The sequence below is a fragment of the Hypomesus transpacificus genome, chromosome 11 (assembly GCF_021917145.1).
Source record: "Hypomesus transpacificus isolate Combined female chromosome 11, fHypTra1, whole genome shotgun sequence".
NCBI lineage: Eukaryota > Metazoa > Chordata > Actinopteri > Osmeriformes > Osmeridae > Hypomesus > Hypomesus transpacificus.
The window spans coordinates 15264544-15291367 of NC_061070.1; the positions used below are offsets into that span (position 1 = coordinate 15264544).

General features: G+C 43.4%; 3 protein-coding genes across 6 annotated transcripts; all 3 read left to right on the forward strand.

Annotated features, from left to right (window-relative positions):
* The first annotated feature begins 481 nt into the window (after positions 1-481).
* pank1a (pantothenate kinase 1a) lies at positions 482-11279 on the forward strand. Of its 3 annotated transcripts, none has more exons than XM_047029991.1 (7): positions 487-1080; positions 4553-4905; positions 5262-5515; positions 6257-6433; positions 6534-6657; positions 7769-7894; positions 8099-11279. In XM_047029991.1, exons 1-7 carry the CDS (start codon positions 834-836, stop codon positions 8156-8158), a joined length of 1341 nt encoding a protein of 446 aa, XP_046885947.1. In that variant the 5' UTR covers positions 487-833; the 3' UTR covers positions 8159-11279. The 3 variants fall into 3 exon arrangements, with proteins under 3 accessions (XP_046885949.1, XP_046885947.1, XP_046885948.1); XM_047029992.1 differs by lacking the exon at positions 487-1080 and adding an exon at positions 1547-1790; XM_047029993.1 differs by lacking the exons at positions 6257-6433; positions 6534-6657; positions 7769-7894; positions 8099-11279 and having other exon boundaries at positions 482-1080; positions 5262-6248.
* A 297-nt stretch (positions 11280-11576) lies between these two features.
* LOC124473862 (monocarboxylate transporter 12-B-like) lies at positions 11577-19514 on the forward strand. The gene is made up of 7 exons (XM_047029563.1): positions 11577-11721; positions 12939-13278; positions 14250-14353; positions 16480-16623; positions 17046-18039; positions 18164-18423; positions 18643-19514. The coding sequence occupies exons 2-7, from the start codon at positions 13130-13132 to the stop codon at positions 18876-18878; spliced, it is 1887 nt and encodes a 628-aa protein (XP_046885519.1). The 5' UTR covers positions 11577-11721; positions 12939-13129; the 3' UTR covers positions 18879-19514.
* Positions 19515-19657: 143 nt separating this feature from the next.
* Positions 19658-25289, forward strand: nphp1 (nephronophthisis 1). 2 transcript variants are annotated; one of them, XM_047029450.1, is made up of 20 exons: positions 19658-19772; positions 20138-20202; positions 20316-20376; positions 20540-20676; positions 20896-21073; positions 21214-21315; positions 21422-21501; positions 21686-21734; positions 21841-21925; positions 22202-22296; positions 22410-22538; positions 22764-22838; positions 23113-23223; positions 23416-23498; positions 23640-23713; positions 23954-24053; positions 24147-24259; positions 24437-24510; positions 24771-24815; positions 24936-25289. In XM_047029450.1, exons 1-20 carry the CDS (start codon positions 19707-19709, stop codon positions 25185-25187), a joined length of 1974 nt encoding a protein of 657 aa, XP_046885406.1. In that variant the 5' UTR covers positions 19658-19706; the 3' UTR covers positions 25188-25289. The 2 variants fall into 2 exon arrangements, with proteins under 2 accessions (XP_046885406.1, XP_046885407.1); XM_047029451.1 differs by having other exon boundaries at positions 21689-21734.
* Positions 25290-26824: the final 1535 nt, after the last annotated feature.

Genomic DNA, 26824 nt, shown 5'->3' on the forward strand with positions numbered 1-26824 from the left:
CAACGTTAACATGGTAATGTTGTCATAAATCAAAATAGGTCAATCAATTGTATCCACTGCAGTAATTAACTTTCCGGACAGGTCACATTAGTGGTGTTTGGATTAAATACAAATTACCAGTATAGTGATTAGCTCAAAAAGAGCCTGGGTCATAAGTCTGCAATTATTCATATATATTTATTATTGAATTATATTACGTTAACTGTACCCATATTAGTTTATTTATACATAAATTGTACCATTCATTTTTAAATAAGAAACCAAAGTAAATGAGTGTGCGATTCCTTTACTCTCATATCGACATTGACATTTCCCACAAGCCTGGCTTTATACAACAGCATAAAATAATTTGGTGAGCGACTTTCATTGACGTAACGGATGAATAAAGCAGATAGCATATTTTAAGGTGACTGCATTGGCAAATTTGGCATTCATAATTGTTCCGTCACTGTCATAGATAGGCTACCCATGGAAATCTAGAAAAGGGCAAACGAGTTTAGGAACCGTGACGTAGCCACCACAACGGCTGGTTGACTGACTTCAAAGCTTTGGCAGTGTAGCTAGTGCTGTGAGAATGACCGACAGTGACCTCAACCAAACCGTGTTTTGACGGCTAGGACTGCACCTTTTCGCCTTTTGATTTGCACTTTTGTAGAAAATATTTCGTTTTTGCCAAGGGGTATCCTTGTAGTCTAGCCAAAGAGTGAAATTAAAAATTAATTTCGCTGAGTGTAGTGGTTGCTTTCTGGGCGCACGAGTGACCTCATTGCCTCGCTTTGGTAGCACGTCAAGCGCAGCGCTGTATGGTTATTAGCAGCTAGCTAGCAAAAACAATGGATAAAGCCAAATCTATGATAGACAAAAAAGGACATTGTTATACAAATGGACTGCAACGGGACCTTCATGCTCAGGTTAACAACGGCATCTGCAGTGCATACAGTTCTAGCGCGAACTGTAGTGGTGACAGCAGCAATATCGTTTCTGAAAATCTCCATCCCGACGATGACCAACTGAATGGGTCCCCTGCAAAGAGATGCAGGTTACGACGTCGAGTCGAGTCTCTGAAGAGGAATCGACCACGTAAGGGAATACTGAGTAATATGTGACTGTGTTTATACATTGACATGATCAGCTTTGTGGAATGGCAATTTATTTTTGCTAACCATACTGTACCGACTGCAAAAAAAATCGCTGCAAGCTTGCATGCATCGCCGTGTTTCAGTCATTGCTCGATCCGTAATGAAGCCTATGTTTGACGAATGTACAGTTCTTAAGACATGGTACGCTGAGTAGCCTATACCAGTAACCTTAAGTACACAGAAGTATGCTCGTGTTATGTCTTTTTGGTTTATGGCTCTTTGGCAATGGTAATGTTGTGACTGAAGAGAAACACGCGATAAAGACCTTTTGTTGTCATTAAACATGCGATTGCACAGACGCGCTTATGATTGGTTATTTCTTGGTCAATAGAGGGCTTGGCGTATTTCGGCCAATAATCTGTCTCTGTCCGTTTCAGCAAGGAGAGGCCGCCTTCGCTTTTTGCTATACTTGTACTTCCTCGCATGCTGCTGTTGAGATCAAAACAGACAGCTGTGATTGGAATGTATCAGTAACGTTTCCGTTAACGTTCCTGCGCATTGGCAGAATCATTTGTGGAAACAGCAGATTGCAGCACTGAGTTCAATCTACTTTGGGTGCTTTTTGTCCAGAATCTTCAAACATTTCATATTAATTAATTTGCTTACACCAGCAACTCGTTATTATGAAGCTGAAAGATATTAAGAAACCGGGTAAGTGTGTTGCTGCTTCAACTCAATGTATAACCTGATGGGTAAATGCAACTGAAATGGGGTTTAAGGTTAGCATTTGGAAATAAAATGACCATACGGGTGATGTTTGCCTGAAATGTCTCCACAGTGTTCTGTAATTTAGTACGTTTTTAGATTTATAGTGAATATGTAGTTTCTTTGCTCTATGTTCTGAATCCTATTGGTTGCTAGTCAGAATTCCTAAACACCATCTCCAGTAATGTTAAAGAAAGTGAGGAAGAAAGAGAGAGATGGAGAGAGGTTCGTGCATTCCATGTGAATAAAACAAATACAGATACAGTGTTAAATATAAGCTAAGGGTCAAACATTGCAATTTGCAATCTTTTAACTACTTTATATCTCCACTTATCTTTGTAACAAAGACAATGCACCGATAAACTGTAAACCTTGCTTCATACATGTGACCTGGTATCAGTATCACCTAGCAATATCCACATCTGTTATGAGATTGAAGGTTGAGGCCAGGACCTGGTCCTCCTCTCTAGTGTAGCTGTGGAGCAGTATTGGTCAACTCTTCTGTCATGAGTAGAGATGTATCCCTGTTGTGTGGTATCAGTGACGGCCTTGCTCAATATGGAGCATAGTGTCAGTCAGTCACAATAACTATTCTGATTTGTCTAAGAGGAAGCCATATAACACAAATATCACCCAGTAAATCTCAGACAAGAATACCGTTACATGGACAGATTCCGTCAAATGACAGTAAGATTTGATGGTGTCACAAAAGCATTTCAGGATTTCAGACATGCCAGGTGGTAATATTTTGTAATGAAAACAGGGGTCATTGTCTAGTGACCACTCTGTGTAACTGTCATAAAGACATAGAGCTTATCTGTCTATAGGTCAGGTCAAGGTTCTGGCAGTACCACTCCCGGTTCACAGATCATTAACAAGAATCGTTAACCCAGGTTTCAGTAGGGTTTAAGGCCAAACAGGGTGAGTCGGTGATCATTTAAATTAAGCTGAGAGAGAAATGGCAACATCATTCCATTACCCCACTAAACTTCTACACTGAAATTAGTCCTTGGACAAATTAGCATTTTGTACCATTTGTTCCTTTGTATTGAGACTTTTAGTGGATTCTCTCATGAATATGTTGGTGTTGTTGGTGTTATGTTTTGTCTGATGCATTCCAGAGTATGCTGTACCATGTCAATTTCAGGTAGCTTGTTCTTACATTGATTTACCCCTTCACTATCTGAGAAATGTTCTGGCTCCCACCCTTTGTTTGTCTCCTCTCTTATTGTTTGACCCTGCTCTCGGCTCATCTGTCCCCTGAGAAGATTCCCCCTGACCACCTAACTCACTCCCCCAGTGGTAGCATTGTGTCATGGCAGATGCTGTTTTACAGACCTTTCACCTACATGTGACTCTAAGTCAGCCTGGACATTACTTGGGGGTGTTGACTGGAACATTTATATGTATTTACCAGTTGGTTCAAGATCGAATGGATACAGACAGACAGACTGTGTAACAGCCCACCAGATTAAAGTTCAGTTGAGGTGCAGTGGGTAAAGAATGTTTGGTTTCCCCAGAGTTGCTGCCCCCTGATTAGATTCTTACCAAAGGGTTAGTAGGAGGAGGTCACTGCTTAGTGTGTGGGCTTTTTAGGGCTCATACCTAGCAGGCAATAATGGCTATTGCTCTAACAGTGTTGTGGAATAGACAGTTCTGTTACATTAGATATAGGCTGGAGTAGTTGGCTCTGTGTACTTTGCAGCCCCTGCGCTTTATCCAGCCAACAAGTGAGATGTAATGTAAAACAAATATTGAGTAAATGGGTCTGTAATGGCCTTGTCAAACAGTAGTGTTGGACCTATTTGGAATGTTACATAAACCCAGTTTCACAAACCCAAGCATTAGGACTTTGATTTGTAGATTTTTGGATGTAGGCCTAGATGGTTTTCGATATTTTTTAATACAGTATTGGTTTGAAGTCTTGGAGAGTCTTTCTGTGGAGAAATAACAACACCATGTCAGCAATTCATAATCAGAGGGTGGACTTTGCCAGTGCTAAGGCTACCACTTCACAGCACCCAGTTATGAAAGAGCTCACCACTGATTGCACTGTTAGGAAATTGCTTTACAAAGACTCAGTGCAAAGGAAAACAAAGAAAGTCCACTTTGGTTCGTCCAAGACTGAGATGAACATGCATGCTCCCACACTCATACGATCAAAGGCACAGCTTCCCATCGGTTTTGCACCAGTTTGTCAAGCATGTAAGTCAAAAATACAAAAATACAATAAAACAGAACCTTAAGTCAGAAACATGTACAGTATCATCACACATTGTGTTTTCAAAATAATCTCCATGCTTCGTCTGTGCTGCAAGTCTAGTCTGCTCACTGAAGAAGATTGATGTGTATTTTAATGTGGCCAAAGGAGGGAAATAAGAAAAAAATCATAGAAGCATGTTTCCATAACAACCATGATTCTCAACCGTTGCCGTGGTTATTGCCTGCAGTGGTAGCTAGGTGTACTTTCTTCTCTACTTGACCCTGCACTCTAATGTCAGAGACTCAGATACACATTAACTTACTGTACATGGACTGCACACAATTTAGTATGAACATATTTGTTGTATTAGCGGTTTCAATATCAGAGGCATCAAGGAAGAATCCAACAAGTAAATGCAGTTAAAGAGGAAAACATAGGCCTGTGTGTGTGGTTAAAAACTCCCAATATGATGTTATATCTCAACTCGATCTTTCTCTGTCCCCAGCCTTCCCCTGGTTCGGCATGGACATCGGGGGCACCCTGGTGAAGCTGGTGTACTTCGAGCCCAAAGACATCACGGCGGAGGAGGAGCAGGAGGAGGTGGAGAACCTCAAGAGCATCCGCCGCTACCTCCTGTCCAACGTGGCCTACGGCAAGACGGGGGTGCGCGACGTGCACCTGGAGCTCCGCAACCTGACCATGTGCGGACGCACCGGGAACCTGCACTTCATCCGCTTCCCCACGCAGGCCATGCACCGCTTCATCCAGATGGGCCGCGACAAGAACTTCTCCAGCCTGCACACCACGCTCTGCGCCACCGGGGGAGGGGCTTACAAGTTTGAGAATGACTTCATGGCGGTGAGCGTGCGGAGGAGGAAAGAGGTTATGGAGAGAGAGAGAGAAAGAGAGTGGAGGGGGATGGGGTGAAAGGGGATAGGTTGCTGGGGTGGGATGGTGTCGGCTAAAAGAAGTAAGAGTGGGGTGGGGCGTTGGGGTGAAGTGGAAGAGGACAGAGGATAAGCGTGATCTAAGAATTTGATTCCACCAACTCCTCAGTTGTCGTGTTTTGATGTACTATCGCCTCACTATCCACCTCTCTCACTCACTCTCACCCTCTTACTCCACTCTTTTTATTATCCTGTGCTACTGAACCTCTATTTGCCCCCTTGTTTTTCTCTCTTTACTATCATTTTTACACTGAACCTGTCTTTCAGATGGCTGACCTGGAGCTGCTGAAGTTGGACGAGCTGGACTGTCTGATCCACGGCCTGCTCTTTGTGGACCAGGTGGGCTTCAACGGCCACCCCGAGTGCTACTTCTTTGAGAACCCGTCGGACACGCAGAGCTGCGTGAAGCGCCCCTGCAGCCTGGAAGACCCCTTCCCCATGCTGCTGGTCAACATCGGCTCCGGGGTCAGCATCCTGGCCGTCCACTCCCAGGACCAGTACAAACGGGTCACCGGCACCAGGTACAGCAGGGGGGGAGTTAGGATGAGCACCCAGGTATATAACCACTTATTCCAGTTAGTAACTCATGACAAATCTCCACCCTTCCTAGGAACAGTGTGCTATGTATGTGCAGCTTAACAAACTGTCCTTTCGAAAGGACTGTACAGTAGTTCCTGTACTGGAGATGATCATGTTCCTCCAAAGACTTACAAGGAAACAGTTAGTTATTGCTTACCATAACACAGATAACCAAGCCAGCCAGTGACGACCTCCAGTCACCCAGCCTTGCTTCATATCTGAATGATGACACAGGTGATTTGAGGTGATTAGTGGACAATCACAGGGAGGACTGGCTGAGTTCTGTGTCAATGACATACAGAATGTTGCCACATTTGCTTATTGTCCCTTCAGTGGGTGAGGAGGGCAGCACATGGGAGACGCTATAAATATGCAGGGTTCAACCTTGAGCTCCTCAGAATAGAAAACATGATGGTGGCTGGCAAGGTATTTGTTGGGGTTCACAGAATTCCAGACTCAGCTTTGGGGTTACCTTGTAACTCTGAAGAGGAAAACACAACTTCTTGTCTAAATCTAACTGGTCTTGACCATGTCTTAATCTTTTATTTAAAGTTTGTATTTTTAATCTTTTACTTTTTCTTTAACTGAGTTTAACCATAGTGGCCTTATACTGACAGTCATAGTGACCTCACGCTGACCGTGAAGTGGACCTGTATGTCACTGACCTTCCTCCCACCCTCTAGTCTGGGAGGTGGTACGTTCCTGGGCCTGTGCTGCTTGCTGACTGGCTGTGAGACGTTTGAGGAGGCATTGGAGATGGCCAGTAAAGGGGACTCTACCAATGTAGACAAGCTGGTGAAGGACATCTACGGAGGAGACTATGAACGCTTTGGTCTGCAGGGCTCGGCAGTCGCTTCCAGGTCAGCTCCATGCACACACACACACACACGTATACTCTCACACTCTTTCAGCACCATGTTTTCTGACATGCATGACGTCTGTTTCCATGCCGACCCCCAGCTTCGGACAGATGATGTGTAAGGATAAGAGGGACAGCATCAGTAAGGAGGACCTGGCCAGAGCCATGTTGGTCTCCATCACCAACAACATTGGCTCCATTGCGCGCATGTGTGCTGTGAACGAGGTAAACAATCAATAACACCCCCCCCCCCCCCCCCCCCCCCACCCTTTCCTGACGTAACCCAGCTGAGTAAGCCAGGCAGCAGTGACACTATGAGTTTCAGGCTGTGGGAGGAAAGAACCAGAAACATGATGTACTGTGCTGCAAGGTGTGCTGCAAGGTGTGCTGCAAGGTGTGCTGCAAGGTGTGGGGCGGGGCATCTTTCAGGTTGGACAGGTTGTGCAGAGAGGCGTGGAGTCTCTCTGTGGGCTTTCAGCTTCTTTACATTGTTGCCTTGTAGCATGGTGATCAAGCAGCATTGTACAGGGCTATCAAAGAGTACAGAGCAACATCACCACCTTCTGGACAGGACTCCGTTACACAAGCACAACTCACCTGGAATAAAACAACTGTTGTCGGGCGTCGCCTGAATTAGCAAAATGGGTATTAGTCTTAGTAGAACCTTTCTGTTTTATTTTCAATTTCCAAGTAGCGGTATCAATTGGTGCAGACTGAAATGCCTCTGGACGCAATTGAACAGAATTGGATAGATAAAACCAAATAGAGGAAAGAAACGTCATATTGGTTTGAATGCTTCATCAGCACTCCTTTGTACAGTCATTGGATCAAACCTGCTCCTTATTAGATAAACGGTTGTGATGGGCTTGTCATTTGGGAAATGTAATCTGTTTGAATGGGAAGGTGGCAGACCAATCTGCCAGAGCAAATAAACATGAGCTCTCAGATTCGTCTGGTCCCCAGGCTAACACAAATCACCTAGGATATTTATATGGTTCAATCAAGATGCTATGAAATCTAGCTTTGTTCTTTGAAAAACAGGCCCCTGTCTGAATTTGATAAACAGTCCAAATGGTCTTTCACAGTTTCCTCAGACTATAATTGAATAATGTTGCACTGACTGCTGTTGGGTTGCTCTTTGTCCTCAAAGTTGTTCTATTCTCTCAGTTACTAAAGGAGTTCCTGTCTTTTGTGTCCTGTACATTGACTGAAATACCTACATTTACTTAAATACCATATTTCTTGTGTATTTTTTCCATATTTCTAAAATAGCTGCTTAGAGCCTGGTGAGTTTTGGTATGAGATCACTTACTGTTACAACCCTTTTCACTTGTAGAAAATTGAACGGGTAGTTTTTGTGGGAAACTTCCTACGGATCAACACAGTGTCTACCAAACTTCTAGCGTACGCCATGGACTTCTGGTCAAAGGGACAGCTCAAGGCCCTGTTCCTTGAACATGAGGTACAAGAAACCCGCTCGGGTCTAAGCACTGCTGCGCTGCGTTCTGGTTGCGAGCCTGATTCACATGCCACGCGGCTCTGTAAACATGGCCACGTTCTTTCAGTGTGAAACGGGAACTGATGAAATTAAGTTATGGCATATTGACTTAAGGTGTATGCATGTGATGTAGCCTTCATCTTCACATTTCTGTGTGTTTCTCTGCAGGGGTACTTTGGGGCAGTTGGGGCATTAATGGAGCTGCTAAAAACCTCAGAGGAGTCCTGAGGTGGAAGATGTCATCAACATCATCAACCCACCGTGCTGCTGGAACGTTCTTTTTGAGACCGCTACAGGAAACGAAAAAGAAAACGGATACTGGAAAAGGCCATTCAATAATTTAACAACTTGTAAATATCCTCCATCTCCCTAAATCCCTAAAAATAGAGATATTTTATTATTGTGACTAATTTAAAGGTGTTGTATAATCCCTGGTTGGTTTATGTGTCCAGGGACATGATATAGAGATGTGCATGTTAAAATATCTGGTACTCTGCGTAAATGGCTACTGTTAGAAGTCTAGCGATACTTTACAGTGCACTGAAGCCAAAACCTGTTAGGTTTCTATGTCTTTCTTTCCAGTCTAGTTAGAAAAAGGGAAAAGTATTCATTCTCCTCCTGCTGTTTCTTCATCTCCCTCTGAATCTCCCTACAAAACATGGCCTTTGCTTTTCATCCTCTACCCTTGAACACACTGTTGATGGCTAAAAGTTAGGGGTTTGCTTCAGTCGTATCAAATGCAGGGACCAACAGGCTGGGTTGATGAGGCTAGTGTCTTATTAGCAGGACCTCTCACTCGTAGACAGGATGCAGCTGTTCCCTTTTTACAGGTTTCCCCCCCCCCCCCCCCATCGCCATTGGTATTTGAGACTTTCAGGGTGTGGTGGGGGCTGGGTACCTTGGTGTTTTCCTAGGCACCGCACCGCCACAAAGCTGAACTCTAACTCTGAGCGCCTACCTTACCCATCTGCCTTCTGTCTCTAAGAGAGCCTTCCCTTTCCCACAATGTCTTGTCCAGACCCCCTGCCCTGCCCAACCAACCCAGGGGTGATGATCAGATGTGAAACCGTTCAAAACAATGTGAATTTCATCATCATGCTCTAATAAGATAAATAGAATGCTAACATGACTGGAAACATTTCGGTGTATGATTTAAAAATTCTGCCTGCAGTCTTTCTCCCTTTGGAATTGTAGCGGGACTTTTACTGTAGATCTGTTGTCTTCCAGATTGATATTGGAAATCATCACTTTCATTGATTTCTAGTTATTTTAAATGAATGTGCTTGAAAGACTTTAACACTATACCAAGTGTGCATTCATTACCTATTACTATAGGTAACAGGAATGCCAATTACAACTGACCAGCCACGTGTTCATTTAATGCATGTACAATGATGCAACCACCAGTACAGTACAGAATGATTTGTGATTTCTGTGTGATCTAATGTTGCATTTTGGCAACCCCCTCTGAAACAGAATGTCATCAGAATGTTAACCCTGTGTTAGGATGTTCCAGAAGGTTCTGATCCCTGTGATTTATATGTTTGTGTGTTCCGACTGCGTCTCTTCTGCCTTCCTTCTCTTCTTATTGGTCTCACTGACCTCACTCATTAGTTTCAGTGACCTCACTCAGTCAGGTGCCACTTTGGATAGCCCCTATTGGCTACTCTGTGCCACCCTACATTCATCTCAACCCTGATTGGTTGCCTTTGTGTTACTCTACATGTCAGTGCCCTACACCTTCCTATGTTTGTTGTTGTGTTTTTTTTTTTTTTTTTTTTACTCATTGAGCATTTCTGTTTTGTTGCTTTCCAGTTTTTCACATTCTTTTCTATGTTTCTGCCCCTGTTAGATCATAAGGAATAGTTGACTGAGAATTCTTCTCTGGTACTCTCTTTTATTGTGAACTCGGCTTGCAGGAAGTATATACCTGTAGCCATGTTTAATGCAGGGGGACAAATCCTTATTCTGAAAGGGGATGTTAAATGTTTTTATTTTATAATAATTTTAAAAAATTGTTATTTGGGTTAAGCCTTCAGTTGTCTGTGATAGATAATAATGCTAGTGTATCTTGTCCCCATATGCAACTATGCACTTATAAATCGGATTAGCTGGATCTCTATGTAAAGTTCTCTGCTGCTTCTAACCCCAGTTTACTGGTCTAACCTTTCTGTCTGAGGAAAGGAATGACACATGAATTATGTTTGACCCCCTACAGCAGATGACTGGAGATTAGATTTTTTGTTTTTAAAGTGAAGACTTCTTGTTTCAGTCTATAGTGTATTAACTGAATTATCGTAACCAGGGCCGGCCAAAGGCATAAGCGAACTAAGCGGCTGCTTAGGGCCCCCCTGGCCACCAGAGGGCCCCCAAGAGCACATTAAATTACAGTTTAACGTAATTTATTTTCAAAGCGACTCAGAGGGGCCCCTAAATCAATTCTGCTTAGGGCCCCATATAGGCTTGGGCCAACCCTGATCGTAACCAATGAGGCCATCTCAGGGCTCTTTAAGATTACAGATCGTGGTGTCCCTGTGCTGGATGTGGTTGGATAGTATTGTCCCAGTTTAAAGTATGTAGCCCAGTGTATGTAGGTAACATATTTGAAGCTTTATCTCTCCTTTCCATGCATATATACACGCCTATTTGACACTCCAGAAGACCACCTTTTAAATCTAGTATTAATGTTGGTGCATGAAAGCTCTAATCATTGTTGACGGCTGAGGCCTTATTCTGAGTGTACAACATGTATTCATCAAATTAACATGTGTCTAGTCCCATTCTAAAGACCATAGATTTAGAGTGAAGAAGTAAAAGGATCCCTCCCAACCTCAACATTAAACAGTATTCCTGATCAGACAGGGCCTGGATGACATGGAAGAAAACTGGTTACACAGCAGCTTCTCTATTGATTTCCATGTTAGAGCAAAACTGCACAATAACAAGCAAGCATTGCTGGGTTAAATGTTTTAATGTGCAGCATCATGCAAACGGTTTTGTCTCTAAGAATCCTGTTTGTAAGATAGAATTGATTATGTTTCTAGCTGCTTTTTTGAGTAAACATTACTAACTGGGTTGTTATATTTAGCAGATGGACCAGGTCAAGTCTGTATAACTGTTAACGTGATTGTAGAAAGTTGTAAATATTATATTCACCAGCAATCTGTTAAGAATCTGTCAGACCTGCTATTGGTGGTGTATTACTGCAGTTAAATTTGTCTTGAAAAGAAAATGAAACAGAGTAAAGGACAATTTGCTGCTGCTGAGTGCAATGTGCTTATGTGAAGAGATTTCGTTTTTCTAAAAAAACAAATACAATTGTACAAAGGGAATAAACAAATCTACAAGAGTGTTTTGCTACTCCTGTTGTTTTTTTTACTTATCAGAGGACACAATGTTTTTGACAGCGTCGCATTCTATTGGTTAGAAGAGTTGTGGGAGGGAGAGATCATCTTTATCAGGTACACAGGTCATTGGCGGTTTATTATACATTGGAAAATGTTGACACTTAGTAGCCCAAATTACCATTCATTTGCACAGTGAGAGCACGGAGGGGGCGGGCCGTACATTGTTTAGATTATGCGTTTTCTGCAAGTGAAGAGGGGTTTCCAGTTCCCCCCACTCCCAGTTATCCCGTTCCCCTCGGGCCTGAGCGCTCGTATTGAGCGCATGATGGGTATACGAAGTTAAAAAACCTTCAAGTTTATCCAACACATCGGTTGATCGTGTTTTTTTTTACATTTGGCATCCTGAAAAATGCGTCCAGAATACCGCTACCCGATAGGAATAAAGTAAGTATAGAAAGCAATAAAGTTATGTTAAAATGTATTTTTATACTTTTGTGCACTTTTTTGCGTCGTTTTGGTATTATTATTGGTTGATGTTTTCGGACAACGTGATTCGACTGGTTGAGGGGATATGGATCAAGGCTCAATTTGGTCCAGTGGTGCTGCTACATGTAGGCCTAGAATTAAAAGAATAATCACAACTTTAAAGATGCGGTCTATGAGCATATATTGATGTTGGTAGAATTAGACTTCTTTGTTATATTATTTTCTATTCTTCTTTTTTCGTCAGAGTTTTTAGATTTTTTTACAACGGAAAACGTACGCTAAACGAACTACTTATTGCCAGTTAAATATAGAGAACAGAACGTCCACACACACGCACATTACCGCACTATCCCCTTTCAAATCTAAGGGCTGCTTTACTGTAGCCTCCATGTTGAGATTTAGGAGTTGATGCTGTGGATATTGGAGCTGTTTGAATCATCGATGTTTCTTATCTTTGGAAAAGGCATTTGTCCCTGACAACTTGTACTGGCATTGGATTATGCTAAGACCAACTGAACTAAAACGCTGGTGTGAAGTGCACATACAATCTTTGCGTGGCTGGGGAGAGGGATTGGAGATTTCCATCCAGCATGTGGATGCTTTTTGCTATTTCGGAAAGGGGAAACGTGACTTATTAACCAACAGGGAGTTTTTCAACTACAAGGTTGAACGAGTCTTAGCAGATGATTGGCTGTCCCCTAGTGATCTGGAAGAGAGCTCTTTGACTGGAGAAGCTAGGCTTTGTTTGACGTTGCACGTTGTGTGTCACTGCAAGGTTCTGCCACAACAAGCAGCCTTTTCTTCCCAAAGCTATCATCTCAGATGGCCTGATGGGTCAGCCTTTTGTTTTGACCAAGCACCCGCAAGTCAATGTTCCTTTTGACAACCAGAAATGCTGATTAAGTTCTATCCAGAGAAGTTATACTGTAGATGTGTTGAGTTATTTACCTTTTTCTTCTATACACTGTTTCAATTGATGTGTGCCTACTGCCAGTCGCTTTACACCAGGGGGCAGATCACACAGTAACAAAAATGTGTTATTTGGTAATACTAATGTATCACTGTCTCACCTCCACTGGCCCCTACAATGTGAGAAGTGGGAAACAGAATCGATGGAGACATTGAAAACATGTATGACCCTTCTGTGACTCTGTGATCTGTTTTTGTATTTACAGTGTCACGTAGTGAGCAGCTTCCCCTACCTGCTGTGCCAAAGAAGGTGGGGGGGACAGAGAGGAAGAACCAGGAAGAGAAATAGAAAGAGAGAAACCCTGGCTTGTTGCAGATTAACCGGGCATTCAGAACTTCCTGTGAGGAGACGTCGGCAGGGGGCAGGTGTTGCAGAAGCAGCGCCGACAGAGGGGGCATGGCGGGCACAGGGGGGGAAATACAGATGCAGCAGCGGGGTAAGATAGCTAGCGAGGTGGCCGAGGCGACCCCTCCTGATGGGGGTTGGGGGTGGATGATTGTAGCTGGTTGCTTCCTCACTACCATCTGCACCCGTGCTGTCACTAGGTAAGTGTGTGGGAGTAGTGTGCCTGTAGGAGTGGTGTGTCTGTGTGTGAATGCAGTTCTACAAAGTTCCATCTATACAAGTGATTCAATGTATTTTTGTGAACTGGACAAGGCCTTAACAGGAAGGGGATGAGTGACTGGATGAGATTGTGTACATTTGGTCAGCTCAGGTTACCAAGGCATGCTTGAGGATTAAGTCAACTATCCAGACACACCACAGTTAAACAAGTTATGTTGCCTATTTTGTTTTTCATCTTTTAAATACTACTTGCCATGCCTATTTCATGAGGGTGTTACATATAATTTCATATAAAACAAAATATGATACTGGCTAGTGCATGAGGCACCAAGATGCTCCAGTTCACTGTTCACCCAAGCAAAGCAAAAACATCCAAACCAAATGAACACATTTATTTCCTCATTGTCTTTAGTAGCACAGTACTCTCAAGTATGGTATAAACTTAACAAAACTAGAGCAGTGGGATTCCATCCATCCTGGCCTGGCTTCACTCAGTGTTCTCTGGGTAGGTTGGGAAGATTTTGGCCAAACTCAGCATTTTACTTTTCCTCTCTGTATTATATTGCTAAACACTGAGTATTAAAATTCCTCTCTCCACTTGGGCTTTGGTCACAGGCCATAAGCCGTCATGGTGTTAAATGGAACCCTATGAAAGCCTTCAGTTATGTAATGGCTAGACGCTTGGCCAGCATGAGTCATTGTGCCAGTTCAGGTTTTTGGGAACAGCCGAGCTGGACTACAGAGAGTCCAAGATTTCTCTTTCTGGTACTGATGTTACTGACTAACCAATAAAGAGTCCCTACTGTCCAAACAGCTCGTCCGGTATACAGAATAGACTCTTCAACTCATATTTATGTCTCAGAGTATTTGTACAGTGTAGTAAACCAAGCAAGGCTAGAGAGGGGCTGTTTAGTCTAAAACTGGTCTCCTTTTGTCCTCCCTCTGTGTGTAGATGTGTGTCCATCTTCTTTGTAGAGTTCCAGCTTCACTTTGGGAAGGATTACTCTGGCACGGCCTGGACCCACTCTCTGGTGGACTGCACTACCATGCTCTGTGGTAAGACCCGTTGCCTCACATGCCCCTCAAAACAAGAAAAGTGAATAGTCATTTAGACAGTTTTGAAATCCTATACTAAAGTTTGAATTTGAATACACCAACACAGTTTTCATCAAGTCTAGACAAAAAATTATAGAAATGTAAACAGATGGCTCAACAGCTGCAGCTTCATTGAGTCTGACCTTTGACCCCCCTTATCACAAAAACAAGATATTGGTTCAACTGATGTATATTTGTTAGATGAAAGTGCATGTTCAGTAACAACGATTGTGCCACTCTGTCGATTGCATATTAGCACTTGAGAGTTAGTACAGAACCCAGAAACAGAACTCAAACCAAGATGTGATTGATAAGATGCATGTAATTTCAAGTGACAGGTGTCAGAACTACAGTGCCCTCCAAAAGTATTGGAACAGTGAGGCGAATTCCTTTATTTTTGCTGTAGACTGAAAACATTTGGGCTTGACATCAAATAATGAACGTGAGACCAGAGATCAACGTTTCAGCTTTTATTTCCAGGTATTTACATCAGGATCTGATGCACAACTAAGAAAATATCACATTTTGTTTGAATCCACCCATTTGTCATGTGATCAAAAGTATTGGAACAGATATACTTAAAACATATTTAAGTGAATAAGACTTAATATTTAGTTGCAAATCCTTTGCTTTCAATAACTGCAGCAAGTCTGTGACCCATTGACGTCACCAAACTTTTGCATTCTTCCTTTTTGATGCTTTCCCAGGCTTTCACTGCAGCCTCTTTCAGTTGTTGTTTGTTTTGTGGGGTTCCTCCCTTCAGTCTCCTCTTAAGCAGGTAAAATGCATGCTCTATAGGGTTTAAGTCTGGAGATTGACTTGGCCAGTCTAATACCTTCCATTTCTTGCCCCTGATGAACTCCTTTGTTGTTTTGGCAGTGTGTTTTGGGTCGTTATCTTGCTGCATGATGAAGGCTCTGCCAATCAGTTTGGTTGCATCTTTCCTTAAATTGGCAGACAAAATGTTTCTGTAGACTTCCGAGTTCATTTTGCTGCTGCCATCATGTGTTACATCCTCAATGAAGATTAATGAGCCCGTCCCAGAAGAAGCCATGCAAGCCCAAGCCATGACATTACCTCCACCGTGTTTCACAGATGAGCTTGTGTGTTTGGGATCATGAGCAGTTCCTTTCTTTCTCCAAACTTTAGCCTTTCCATCACTTTGGTAAAAGTTAATCTTTGTCTCATCAGTCCATAAAACTTTGTCCCAGAATTTTTGAGGTTCATCTCTGTACTTTTTGGCAAATTCCAGCCTGGCCTTCCTATTCTTCTTGCTAATGAGTGGTTTGCATCTTCTGGTGTAGCCCTTGTACTTTTGTTCATGAAGTCTTCTGCGAACAGTAGATAGTGATACCTTCACTCCTGCCATCTGGAGGTTGTTGCTGATCTCACTAACAGTTGTTTTAGGGTCTTTCTTTACAGCTCTCACAATGTTTCTGTCATCAACTGCTGATGTTTTCCTTGGTCTACCTGTTCGACGTCTGTTACTTAGTACACCAGTAGTTTTCTTCTTCTTCAGGACATTCCAAATGGTTGTACTGGCTATGGCCAATGTTTCTGCAATGGCTCTGATTGATTTTCCATCTTCTCTAAGACTCACAATTGCTTGTTTTTCACCCAAAGACAGCGCTCTGGTTTTCATGTTGTTTTCACCTCTGAATACAGTCTGCATAGACAAAACCTATCTTACCCAATCTGAACCTGAGTGTAGACATTCAGTGGTATTTATTGATTGAATAATGTATGTAATAGGACACACCTGGGCAACAAAACACACCTGTCAGTCACATGTTCCAATACTTTTGCTCACGTGACAAATGGGTGGGTTCGAACAAAAAGGTGATATTTTCTAATTTGTGCATCAGATCCTGATGTAAATACCTGGAAATAAAAGCTGAAACGTTGATCTCTGGTTTCACATTCATCGTTTGATGTCAAGCCCAAATGTTTTCAGTCTACAGCAAAAATAAAGGAATTGGCCTCACTGTTCCAATACTTTTGGAGGGCACTGTATATGTCCTGTAATAAGCTGCCACTAGTTGGTTAAATAAATGTGGATGTATGTGTGTGCGTTTATGTGTGTGCAGCACCCCTGGGTAGCTTCATTGGGAACCGTCTGTCCTGCAGAGTGACTGTGGTCCTAGGGGGCCTGCTGTCCTCGGCTGGCCTGATCCTTAGCTCTTTTGCCAATAGCCTGGAGTACCTCTACCTCACCCTGGGAGTTCTCACAGGTAAGCCTTTTAGAACAGGCCTCAAGCAGGTCACTGCTACCTCACCCTGGGAGTTCTCACATGAAGACCCTTACCCATAACACAGGCAATCAGCATATAATGTCAAATTCATACTGTAGGGCCTTCACCCTTACATAAGAGTAGTAGTTAAATTGAGTACAACTGAGTAGTTTCCTGGTTTACATCTTTACATTTAGTCATTTAGCAGACGCTCTTATCCAGAGCGACTTACAGTAAGTACATCAACATTCCCCAGAGGCAAGTAGGGGGAGGTGCCTTGCCCAAGGACACAATGTCATTTGTCACAGCCGGGAATCGAACTGGCAACCTTCTGATTAGTAGCTTGATTCCCTAACTCCTTAGCCATCTGACATCTTGAATTCTTTTTTTTCTTTTTGTCTTTTGCTCTCCGCCTCTCCCAGGTCTGGGGTTTGCCCTCAGCTACACTCCAGCGGTGGCCATGGTGGGCTCATACTTCCATGAGAGGAAGGCCCTTGCCTACGGCATAGCCATGTCAGGAAGCGGCATCGGTACCTTTATCCTGGCACCCGCTGTCCAGCTGCTAATTGAGTACTACTCATGGAGAGGTGCTCTGCTCATCCTGGGGGGGTTCGTCTCCAACCTGTGTGTTTGTGGGGCGCTGATGAGGCCCCTGGAGCCTTCAGCAGGGGTCTGGAGAACAAAACAGCCTAGAGAACTAGAGAATGGGTACAAAGTAACACCAGCGGTGGACAGCAAGCTGCCTGAGGAACAGCTAGCTGAGAGGAAAATAGCTGGGCACGCAAAAGATTGTAATAGAGACATGATGCTTGAAAACGGTAAACTGGTGCAGATGAATCTAACTGAGACGTTGCAAGCCAACCCCAAACTAGCAGAGGCTAGGCTGGCAGATGTGAAGCTTGTGGAGGACTTGGTTGTGAGCAGTTCGATTACTGAGAAAATACTAGCAGAGATCAAACTGACTGACTCTAATAAAGTCAATGGAAAATTGGAGGACATGAAGTTAGTAGAGAGCTTGGTCATGAAACCATCTAACACCAAGCTAACAGATTCCATGCTGGCAGATGTCCAACTACTGGATTGGACTATTCTTGTGGACACCAAACGGCAAACAGACATGAAGCTGGTGGATGCTAAGCTGGTAAACCCACCTAGGCTGCTTGTGAGGCCAAGCATAGGAGACTGCCTCTGTATAAAGTCCATGGAGGAGTTTGGCTTCCTGTTGATTTCTGACTTCCTGCTTCTCTCTGTATCCTTCCTATTTCTGGCATATGGGTGCAGTGTTCCTTTCGTTTACCTTGTGCCCTATGCCATTAGTGTTGGTGTTGACCACCAGCAGGCCGCATTCCTCATGTCTATTTTGGGGATCGTTGGCATCATGGGAAACATCACGTTCGGCTGGCTCACAGACAGGAAGTAAATCTTTTATGGATAGGAAACCTACAAACTGATTGACATGTTTAAGTAACTGTTTCTATCATTTACCTTTGATGAATCTTTTCCCCTTTTTCTAATCACCTTCTTCCTTCTTCTTGTGAAGGTGTTTGAAGAAGTACCGTACAGTGAGTTACATGGTGGCGGTGGGTATGGAGGGCCTGTGCTGTCTCTTCCTACCTCTGCTTCATTCCTTCGCCCTCTTAGTGCCTTTCTCTATGCTCTATGGTTACTTTGATGGGGCTTACGTGGCCCTCATCCCCGTGGTAACATCTGACGTGGTAGGGTCAACCTACCTAACCTCTGCCCTGGGAGTGGTTTATTTCCTCCATGCCATCCCCTACTTGATTAGCCCACCAATAGGAGGTGAGTGTTGGGGTGTGGTCTATCATGTGATCTGTTTGTCATTATGGTCATCATATTCTTTATAACACCATTGCTTCATACTCTCTTCTTTTCAGCATAGTGAGTTTAGTAACGCGTAATTAAGACACCAAAGTGTGTTTAGCTGTCATTTGTTGATGTGAGACAATTAAACATCCTCACTCCTTCACCCCCACCACTCCTCTCTTTTCTTCATTTTAGGCTGGCTGGTTGATACAACAGGAGACTACACTGCAGCGTTCTTCCTAAGTGGTTTCTCTCTCATGTCGAGTCCTCTTATCCTTGGAACCGTTATGCTGATTCGTCGATGCTGGAAGACCCAGTCCTACTCCACTAGTGATGTAGACACCCAGTTTGCCTACTTGAATAACAGCCAAATGGAGCTATACAAAGTCAAATGTGATGAACCAAAGTTGCCATTGGATGTATTTCCTTGAGAATGTAAAGACAATTTTTTGGGTTAAAAATATAATTTAAATATATTTTTAAATGAATGTAAAATACCAAAGTGCAAAAGTACCAACAGTATTACGTTTTAGTTGGTTTTAACAAAGTCAACATTTGAAAAATGTCTTCATCATAATGCAAGACAACTGTTTATTTTTTATTTTTCAATATAAAAGTTGGGTGGGGGGGAACCAATCTCGAACACCGGCATTGTATTTAGTTACAACATCTGTAAGGAATGATACCTGCAGTTGATAGCTAGCTACATTCAGACGTCTAATTTACCACCAAAGTTTTCAGTAACAAGATTTTTACAGATAACTTTTTTTTTTTACCAAGTAGGCCTACATTTACTGGAATTAGATAATTTTTGTGAAATTAGATGAGTCTAGATTACATTAACTGTGTGTCTATTTCAAAAAGGAGACTTACTGAACTGTGAAGTGTACAAAAATAACTTCAGGGACTCAAAGAAAATGAATGCTTTCTATTCAAATAGCCTATATTGACCAATGACTGTGGATGGTTTTAGATTTGAGTTAATATTACTTTACGAGTATGAAGAATGTTTAGACCTCTCTTCTGTAGTCTTATGTTTAATTGATGTTTTTTTATGTTGTTTTGTTGAAAAGTCTCTGTTATTGGTACGTAAAAAATAAAATTGAGACTTGTGTATTTTCTGTGCACTAAAGAAGTCCTTTATTTTGAAAAATGGAGGAAGCGGTGCTTAGCGACCAGAAAGGCGTCAGTTTCCATAGTGGACTGAATTAGTTCAGCAAGCTAGCTCTAGTTAGCTACAAAATAAATAGCCAGTAGAAATGGCTCCTAAAAGAAAAGGACCTTTGCAAACTGTGCAAAGAGAGGCAGATGAAATCAAAAGACAGGTTTGTAGCAAGCTAACTAGGCTAATATATAAAAATTGCTGTGTGTCAAGTGGTTACTGTAGTTTATGTATGTTCGCTTGTATGTATTGTATGTAGCACTACAGTACTAGTTTAGCAAGCTGATGGTTCAGCTTTTGATATTGACTTGCCAGCATGCTTGCTTATGATTGTATAAACCTTCGTTTACGTAGTGCTAGGCCTACGATATGCCATGAGGAATATTAGTTAAAAAAACAACCTAATGTTCATGAAGCTACTGTTGAAGCCACCCGATAGCTTTTATGAGGCTTTGTAAGTAAGTCAGGTAAGATTGCGTTTCAAGTAGACTGCCATGTTCATGACGTTTCTTTTTCACTGTTCTCAAGGTTGACAGTCTGGTGAAGGATGTTCGGCAGGGGAATGGACAAGAGAGTACGCAGGCACCTCAGAGGTACCTACTAACACAACCCAAATGTCTTCTACCGCAACAAACTAATACGTATCCCCACATCAATGCATTGTAATTGTACGGAACTGTTTAACTCAAATTACCACACCATGCAGGTGCAAACAGTTACAAAGTACCTTGGAGGATACAATGAAGACACTAAATAAGTTAACTAAAGTGAGTGTTACACAACCTTGGGATCTCTTTGATTATTCAGTGAAGCTTCTCTCCCACAAACTATTTGCAGTTGGCATACTTAAAACCATATACGTTTTCTTTCATGTGTTGGCTCTTGCATTCTTTACGTTTATGTACCTGGTGTGTGCCCTCCTCTCTCCAGGCTGATGAGCCAGCCCCGGTCGGGAACTATGACCAGAGGAAACAGGAGGAGGAGAGGCGTCTGCTGGGCTTAGCGGAGAAGCTGAAGGCCCTATCCCTGGAAGTCTCTCCAGCTCTGAGACTAGGCCTAGAAGCAAGGTGAGAGGCAGAGGTTCCCAACAGAGGATGACTTCAGGCCACACAAGTATTTTGATGCATGAGACTGCCATAGAACAACTAGCTTAAGGTTTGTCTATGTGATTTATAGGAATACTGAGAGGTTTGACCCCAAGTTCTTGTCTCCAACTCAAACTTGCTGCTGTGTTCCATTGTAGGTTTTTCACTTTTGTATCTCACGTGTAAAAATTTGGCCTACAGTGTGGCTGGTCCTACCAAAGCCGATGACGATAGCGAGGAAGAGGAGGAGAGCGAGGAAGATGATGATGATGATGAGGATTACGATGAGTCTGAGGAAGACATTCCAGAGCCAGGAGATGATATGTACATCTCCATTAGTGCTTTGAAGGGGCAGCAGGAAGGAGACCTTACCATTACAGTGAGCTTCATGATCAAAGACAATAGTACTTTAGTAGTGTCACGCCTTTTTTTCTGGACAATATTTTCTTTGCAGTGTTAACGTATTGATCTGTGTCTGAGAAAGCAGCTTTAAAAGTGTTTTTTTTTCTGTGGATTCAGGAGGGAGAGATCCTAAAGGTCCTAAAGAAGAATGAGAATGGATGGTGGTTAGCTCAAAACTCTCAGTCCAAACAGGGACTGGTTCCCAAGACCTACTTACAGGTACAGTACAAAACTATAAAGAAGTGCAAAGTTAAGAACCATCCCAACCAATGCATGATTTATGACTTTTAGTTTTCCTTTATAACAAACACATATAACTTTGCAGAAGTACTCTGATGTGGATGATGAGGATGACGAAGAGGACTCAGAGGATGAAGAGCTTAGTGAAGCCAAAGGAAATCTGAGGTGTGGTCTCCTTTTCGACCCCTAGGGGTCAGTGTTCACAAAGCTATTGTTCCTTCACTGCACTTTTTACTTCTCGTGAAATCAGTTTGTCTAACGGTTTTGGTCTTTCTAAACTAAGAAACACACATCATTAGAAGTTGTTGAATATTTCTGCCACTGTCACTAATACTTTCTTGTCCAACAGCAGTGATCCCCAATCTAACTGGACCACAGTGAGAAAGGCCATCACTCAGGTAAACACACTGCCCTCCCATACAGGAACCCTCTGTGAACTGACAGTTGATCTTTGTCTATTTTAAAAGCCCATCTGTTCTAACTGTGTGGTTGTGTGATCCACAGATTGACACTACTGATGTGCTGTCAGCCATGGGGGCTATCCCTGCAGGGTTCCGACCATCCACTCTCTCTAAACTACTAGATGAAAGTGAGTGGATGTTGCTGATGGGGGAAGCTTGTGTCACGGTGCAGATCATTGTGTCCCTCTTCACCAAATAGCCACGTCCAGTTATGAAGCTACCTACAAACAAACACACACACACACACACTTACTGTACGCTCATTTTACATCAAAAGGAAGACTACAAAGCTAAAATATTGTATTCCATGTTCTTCATTAGCGTCTTCCATGGAACTGATATTGTGCAATTGAATTGTAATAAGGCTACATCTGGCATTTGTGTCTGCTCTTTATTTCACACAGGTATTGCATACAGAGCAGGCCACTACATCCAACCTGAGCTCAGCCAATCCAAACTGTCTTTTAAAGACCTCTTCCTGGATCCGGACACAGGAAAGGTCAGCTACGACAGATGGGTTTGACTTCACGTTACATAAGAAGTTTGCATATAGTATCCAGCTTTATAATTACATATAGATATGTAATTGTACTTGACTCTGCGATACCGTAGGTGCGTGCCAGGGAGGTGAGGGCATCCGTGAGCGTGACCTTGTGGAGCTGCAAGATGATCCCAACCCCAGGGGTCGGCGTTAACGTCTTGAGTCGTCATGTACGCTTCTGCGTCTTCAGTGGAGTCCAGGTCAGGACCACGCCCGGGTCAAAGGACCTTGGAAGAATGTCTGGAACCCTGAGCTTGAAGTTTAGAGGCTAGCCAGCCTGCTGTCTGTGTGTTAGTGTGTCTGGCTCAAGAGAGGAGTCAAGCTGTGTGTCTAGCTGGCTCTGTTGTCCCCTCCTCAGGCTGACCTCTGTGTGTGTGTGTGTGTGTGTGTGTGTGTGTGTGTGTGTGTGTCTGTCCCTCCGGCAGGTGCTGAGTAACATCCACACTGTCAGGGCAACGTACAACTCCAAACACCCCAAGACCTGGACCTTCTCCCCAAAGGTACCACCAAACTCAAACACTCAGACTGTCTCACACACACACACACACACACACACACACACACACACACACACACACACACACACACACACACACACACACACACACACACACACACACACACACACACTTACATGTATACACCTCTCCACCTTACTATGTATTACTTCTATATACACTCATATTGGTATGCACCTACAAATACTTCCATGCTTATAGACATGGGGATGTCTTCTGCGGGAGTAGGTCAGTCATCTCCTGTTTGCTCTGCCAGATGACAGGGCCTTTGGCCAGCCTCCTGGATGGGGAATGTTTCCTGCGCTGCAACTCTGACTCTGCTGAGCTGGGCATCCTGTTTGAGCTGGGGGTCACCTTCATACGCAACGTGAGCAGCCCCAGCAGTTATGTGGGGCTAAGCTGTCTGCCTGCAGTATTTACGTCTCATGATTTAGCAGACTCGTTTTTTTCCAAAGCCATGTATAAATGGTCAGCTGATTTATTTTTTGGAATGACAGTGCAGCATGGTCTAAGCGCTAGCATGTTTGACCTGGGGGATTCCTGGTGGTTGTCTGTCTAGTCTACAGGGGAGAGAGGAAACCTGAGCTGTGGCTGGGCCTTCTTGAAGCTGTTTGATGCCAGCGGAGCCCTTATTCCCCCCAGGTAATACACCCCCATGAGGGATCCTCCTGTAGGCCCCTACCCCCGTCTCCCTCCTCCACCCCTAGGTGCACCACTGACCCAGGGCCTGTATGTGTTTCTGTGTGTGTGTTTCTCTGTGTGTGTGTGTGTGTGTGTGTGCAGGACATATGAGCTGACAGTAAACGGAGGGACCCCTTATGAGAGGGTAGCAGTGGATCCGTCTGTAGCACTGGAAGGTAAATAACACACAACACTTCAAACCCTTTCTGCCAGGTTCTTAACCAAGTTGGGTTTAGCCCAGTGGTTAGACCACTTGACTGCTTTTTACGAGTATGCAAGTTCAACACCCACCCACCCACTGCATGTTGCCTTGGATAGAAGCGTCTCTTAAATGAATATGTTGTTATTATGAACCACCTTTTCTGGATAAACCATCTGGTCAGGGTGTTGGATTCTAACCCTCTGATCTCCCCCAGCCAGGGGAAGTCTACTCCAGCAGATGCTGCAGGCTAGGAAACATCCCAAACTCACTGTCAAATTAAAGTCACCAAAGGGTCGCACCAGGGCTCAACTGAGGTCAGTGTGTGTGTGTGTGTGTGTGATATTGTTGTTGTGGTGGTATAGTACCAGCAGTAGGACTGACCCCTGTGTGTCTGCGGTTTCTGTCAGTGTTCTTCCTGACACCCTGGTGGGGCCTCTGAGCGGGGTACACCTGCTGGCCATGCACAGACAACTGCTAGCTGAAACTCTGCTGATGGACCGGGCTAGTATGCAGAATGCAGGTATGACACGCATACATACACACTCACACACCGGGTATTGTCATTCCTGGTGTATGTTCCAGATTCTTTTGTGTTTCTTAGAAAGTTATGCTGCGAAGGTTGGATGGAAGGAATGCTGATTGTGTGCAGTTTTTTTTCTTTTCTCATTGTCTCTTTCTGTCCCACACACACCCTCAGATGTGATTTGCAGTCCGCTGCTGGCTACCTTCTCTGAGGTCGTCGACCAGCCCGACCTGCTGGATGCACTCAGGGTGAGTCTGTTCCTGCGATGTCAACACGCGTCTTAAGAAAAAACAACTCTTATTACGAGGTATCGGCTTAAAATATCTTGACCCCTCCCAGATCCTTCCCTGACAAGCTCATGATTCCAGGTGCCAAACTGTGATACTTCCTTCACCGTCATGTCATGACAACTGATTGTTTGTCTTGCATGGATCATTTAAAATGTATTGTCAGTATGTTGTTAGTGTTCCCCTCCTGACAGCTAATCATCTTGTGTTTGTATGTCTAGACCTCGTGGCTAGACGCTGAGCGGGATATGACCAGAGCCGACAAGGTGACAGCATTCTATGAAATTAACCCAGGATTCAACTCCGCATTCAAATATGCTTTGTGCTTGAACATATTGTAAAGCTAGTAATATACTTAAGGTTGCATTTGTGTGTGTGTGTTCCAGAGAGACCTGCAAAAGTTGAAGAGGACGTTTGTGAAGGTGTACATGGACACGGTGTACCATCTCCTCTACTCAGCTGGCCTGCCTGACCCTCGCTGGGGGGACGACCAGGTGGAGGACCAGCGGGCGCGCCTCATCTACGCCTGCCTGCATCTGCACCAAGGATCCAACCAGTCCCCCTCCGAAGGCCACTCCGGTCCCCAGGCCTTTGACATCGCTGAGCTGAGCTACGACTTCTTACATATGGCCCGCTAGCGCCATGATTGTACAAATATTTATTGTAGATCACTGTCTTTCACTGTTTAATTTTTTTACCCTTTTTGCCAAAAAAGCACCATATTAAATAATTGGTTGATAGTTGTCTGTCTTTTGTTTCATACATACGCTCGAAGAAAATAAACTATACACTTCATGTAGGCGTCAAAATAGTCGTGATTAGGAAATACTCTCTAGGGACCTTGTTCAGCAGACGTGAAAGGAGTGAACTTTTGTCATTGTTTAGTTTTGGAATTTATGTCATAGCCATAGCAACACACTTTGAGGGTTGGGCATGTGTGTATGTGTGTGTGTGTGAGAGAAAACATTCCTGGATAAAAACATCAGCATCAGAGCCCTGCCTTAACTGTAACCTTAACCCTAACCAATGATTGCATCATTAAAGAAAACTTTCATAACCCAGTCATGGGGTTTGGCAACATTTTACATGTTCATTTCACTGCGTAAAGAATGAAGTTGAAGGTACTTCTGCATTCCATGTATGTGTAGGCTAATGTGTTGGATCGGGTTCACTGGGTAGCGAGGCAGTGCAAAGAATTAATGATTACAAGGCTCGTTTGACAGCTATACTTAGATGGGTTTAAAAGGTTCAGAACAGGAGGACCTGACAGAGCAGAAAGAAGACTGGTCCTTCTTTCTGGAGGCAGGAGTGGCATTTCTGAGTATTTGTTCACTTCATGAAGTGTGCAATCCTCACTGAGATTTATAAAGAACTAGGTGTACCACCTATCATTTCATCTCCAACCTGATATCACCCAAACCCTAATCTCGGATGGCAAAACATCCAGATAGATTCCTAACTTGGAAATGCCGAAACACAGCTACAGTGTCTTTCTTATTAATGGGACGCAAAGGATACGCCATTCACAGTCCTAACGCACACAGACACATCATTTACCATCCTGTTCCGCCACATTCCTGTTTCCATGGGGACAACCACAGTTATTTGATCCTTTTTTGTCTGTGAGGGTGGAGGACATTGACAACCCCAAAAATGCTTGAAAGATTCTCCCATAGCAGGGGATACATGTACTATAATACTGTACTACACAATACTATGGCTGGAGTAACTTACAAGGAGTCTTCAATGCCTCAAGGAAATGTGATTGGAGGCATTTCCAGCTGTAATGATTGGCGTGACTCAAGTTCACCTCAGAGATGGAGTCTGGTCCTACAGGGCTCTTTGACCAGTTATCTTCATATCACAAGATCGAAGCCTATCACTGTTTGTCACTGAAATGTTTAACAGGAATGTTTACACGCTCTTCACATATTTATTTTCATAGATACTGTGCAACAAAGCCACGATGGCTTGTTGTTCTTGTTTAAATCACTAGACGATCTGAGACTCATGATCCTCAGCTAAAACAGAGACATAGGACAATCGTCTGTAAAGACTTTGACCCTCAGCTCTACATGAATAAATATGGCTGGTGGACTCCCGTCTACAACTACACTGTAATTCAGTTTTGTAGATTTTTTTCTATAGAGATTCCCCGCTGCGATAGCCATAGAGTGTAGTTTCATGTTGACTTCTTAGCAGTGAATGTAGGTGCAGAGATCTGAGAAGGATCACCCAGTTCCCAACCATTCTTTAAGCAGCCTAGTGTCAAAGA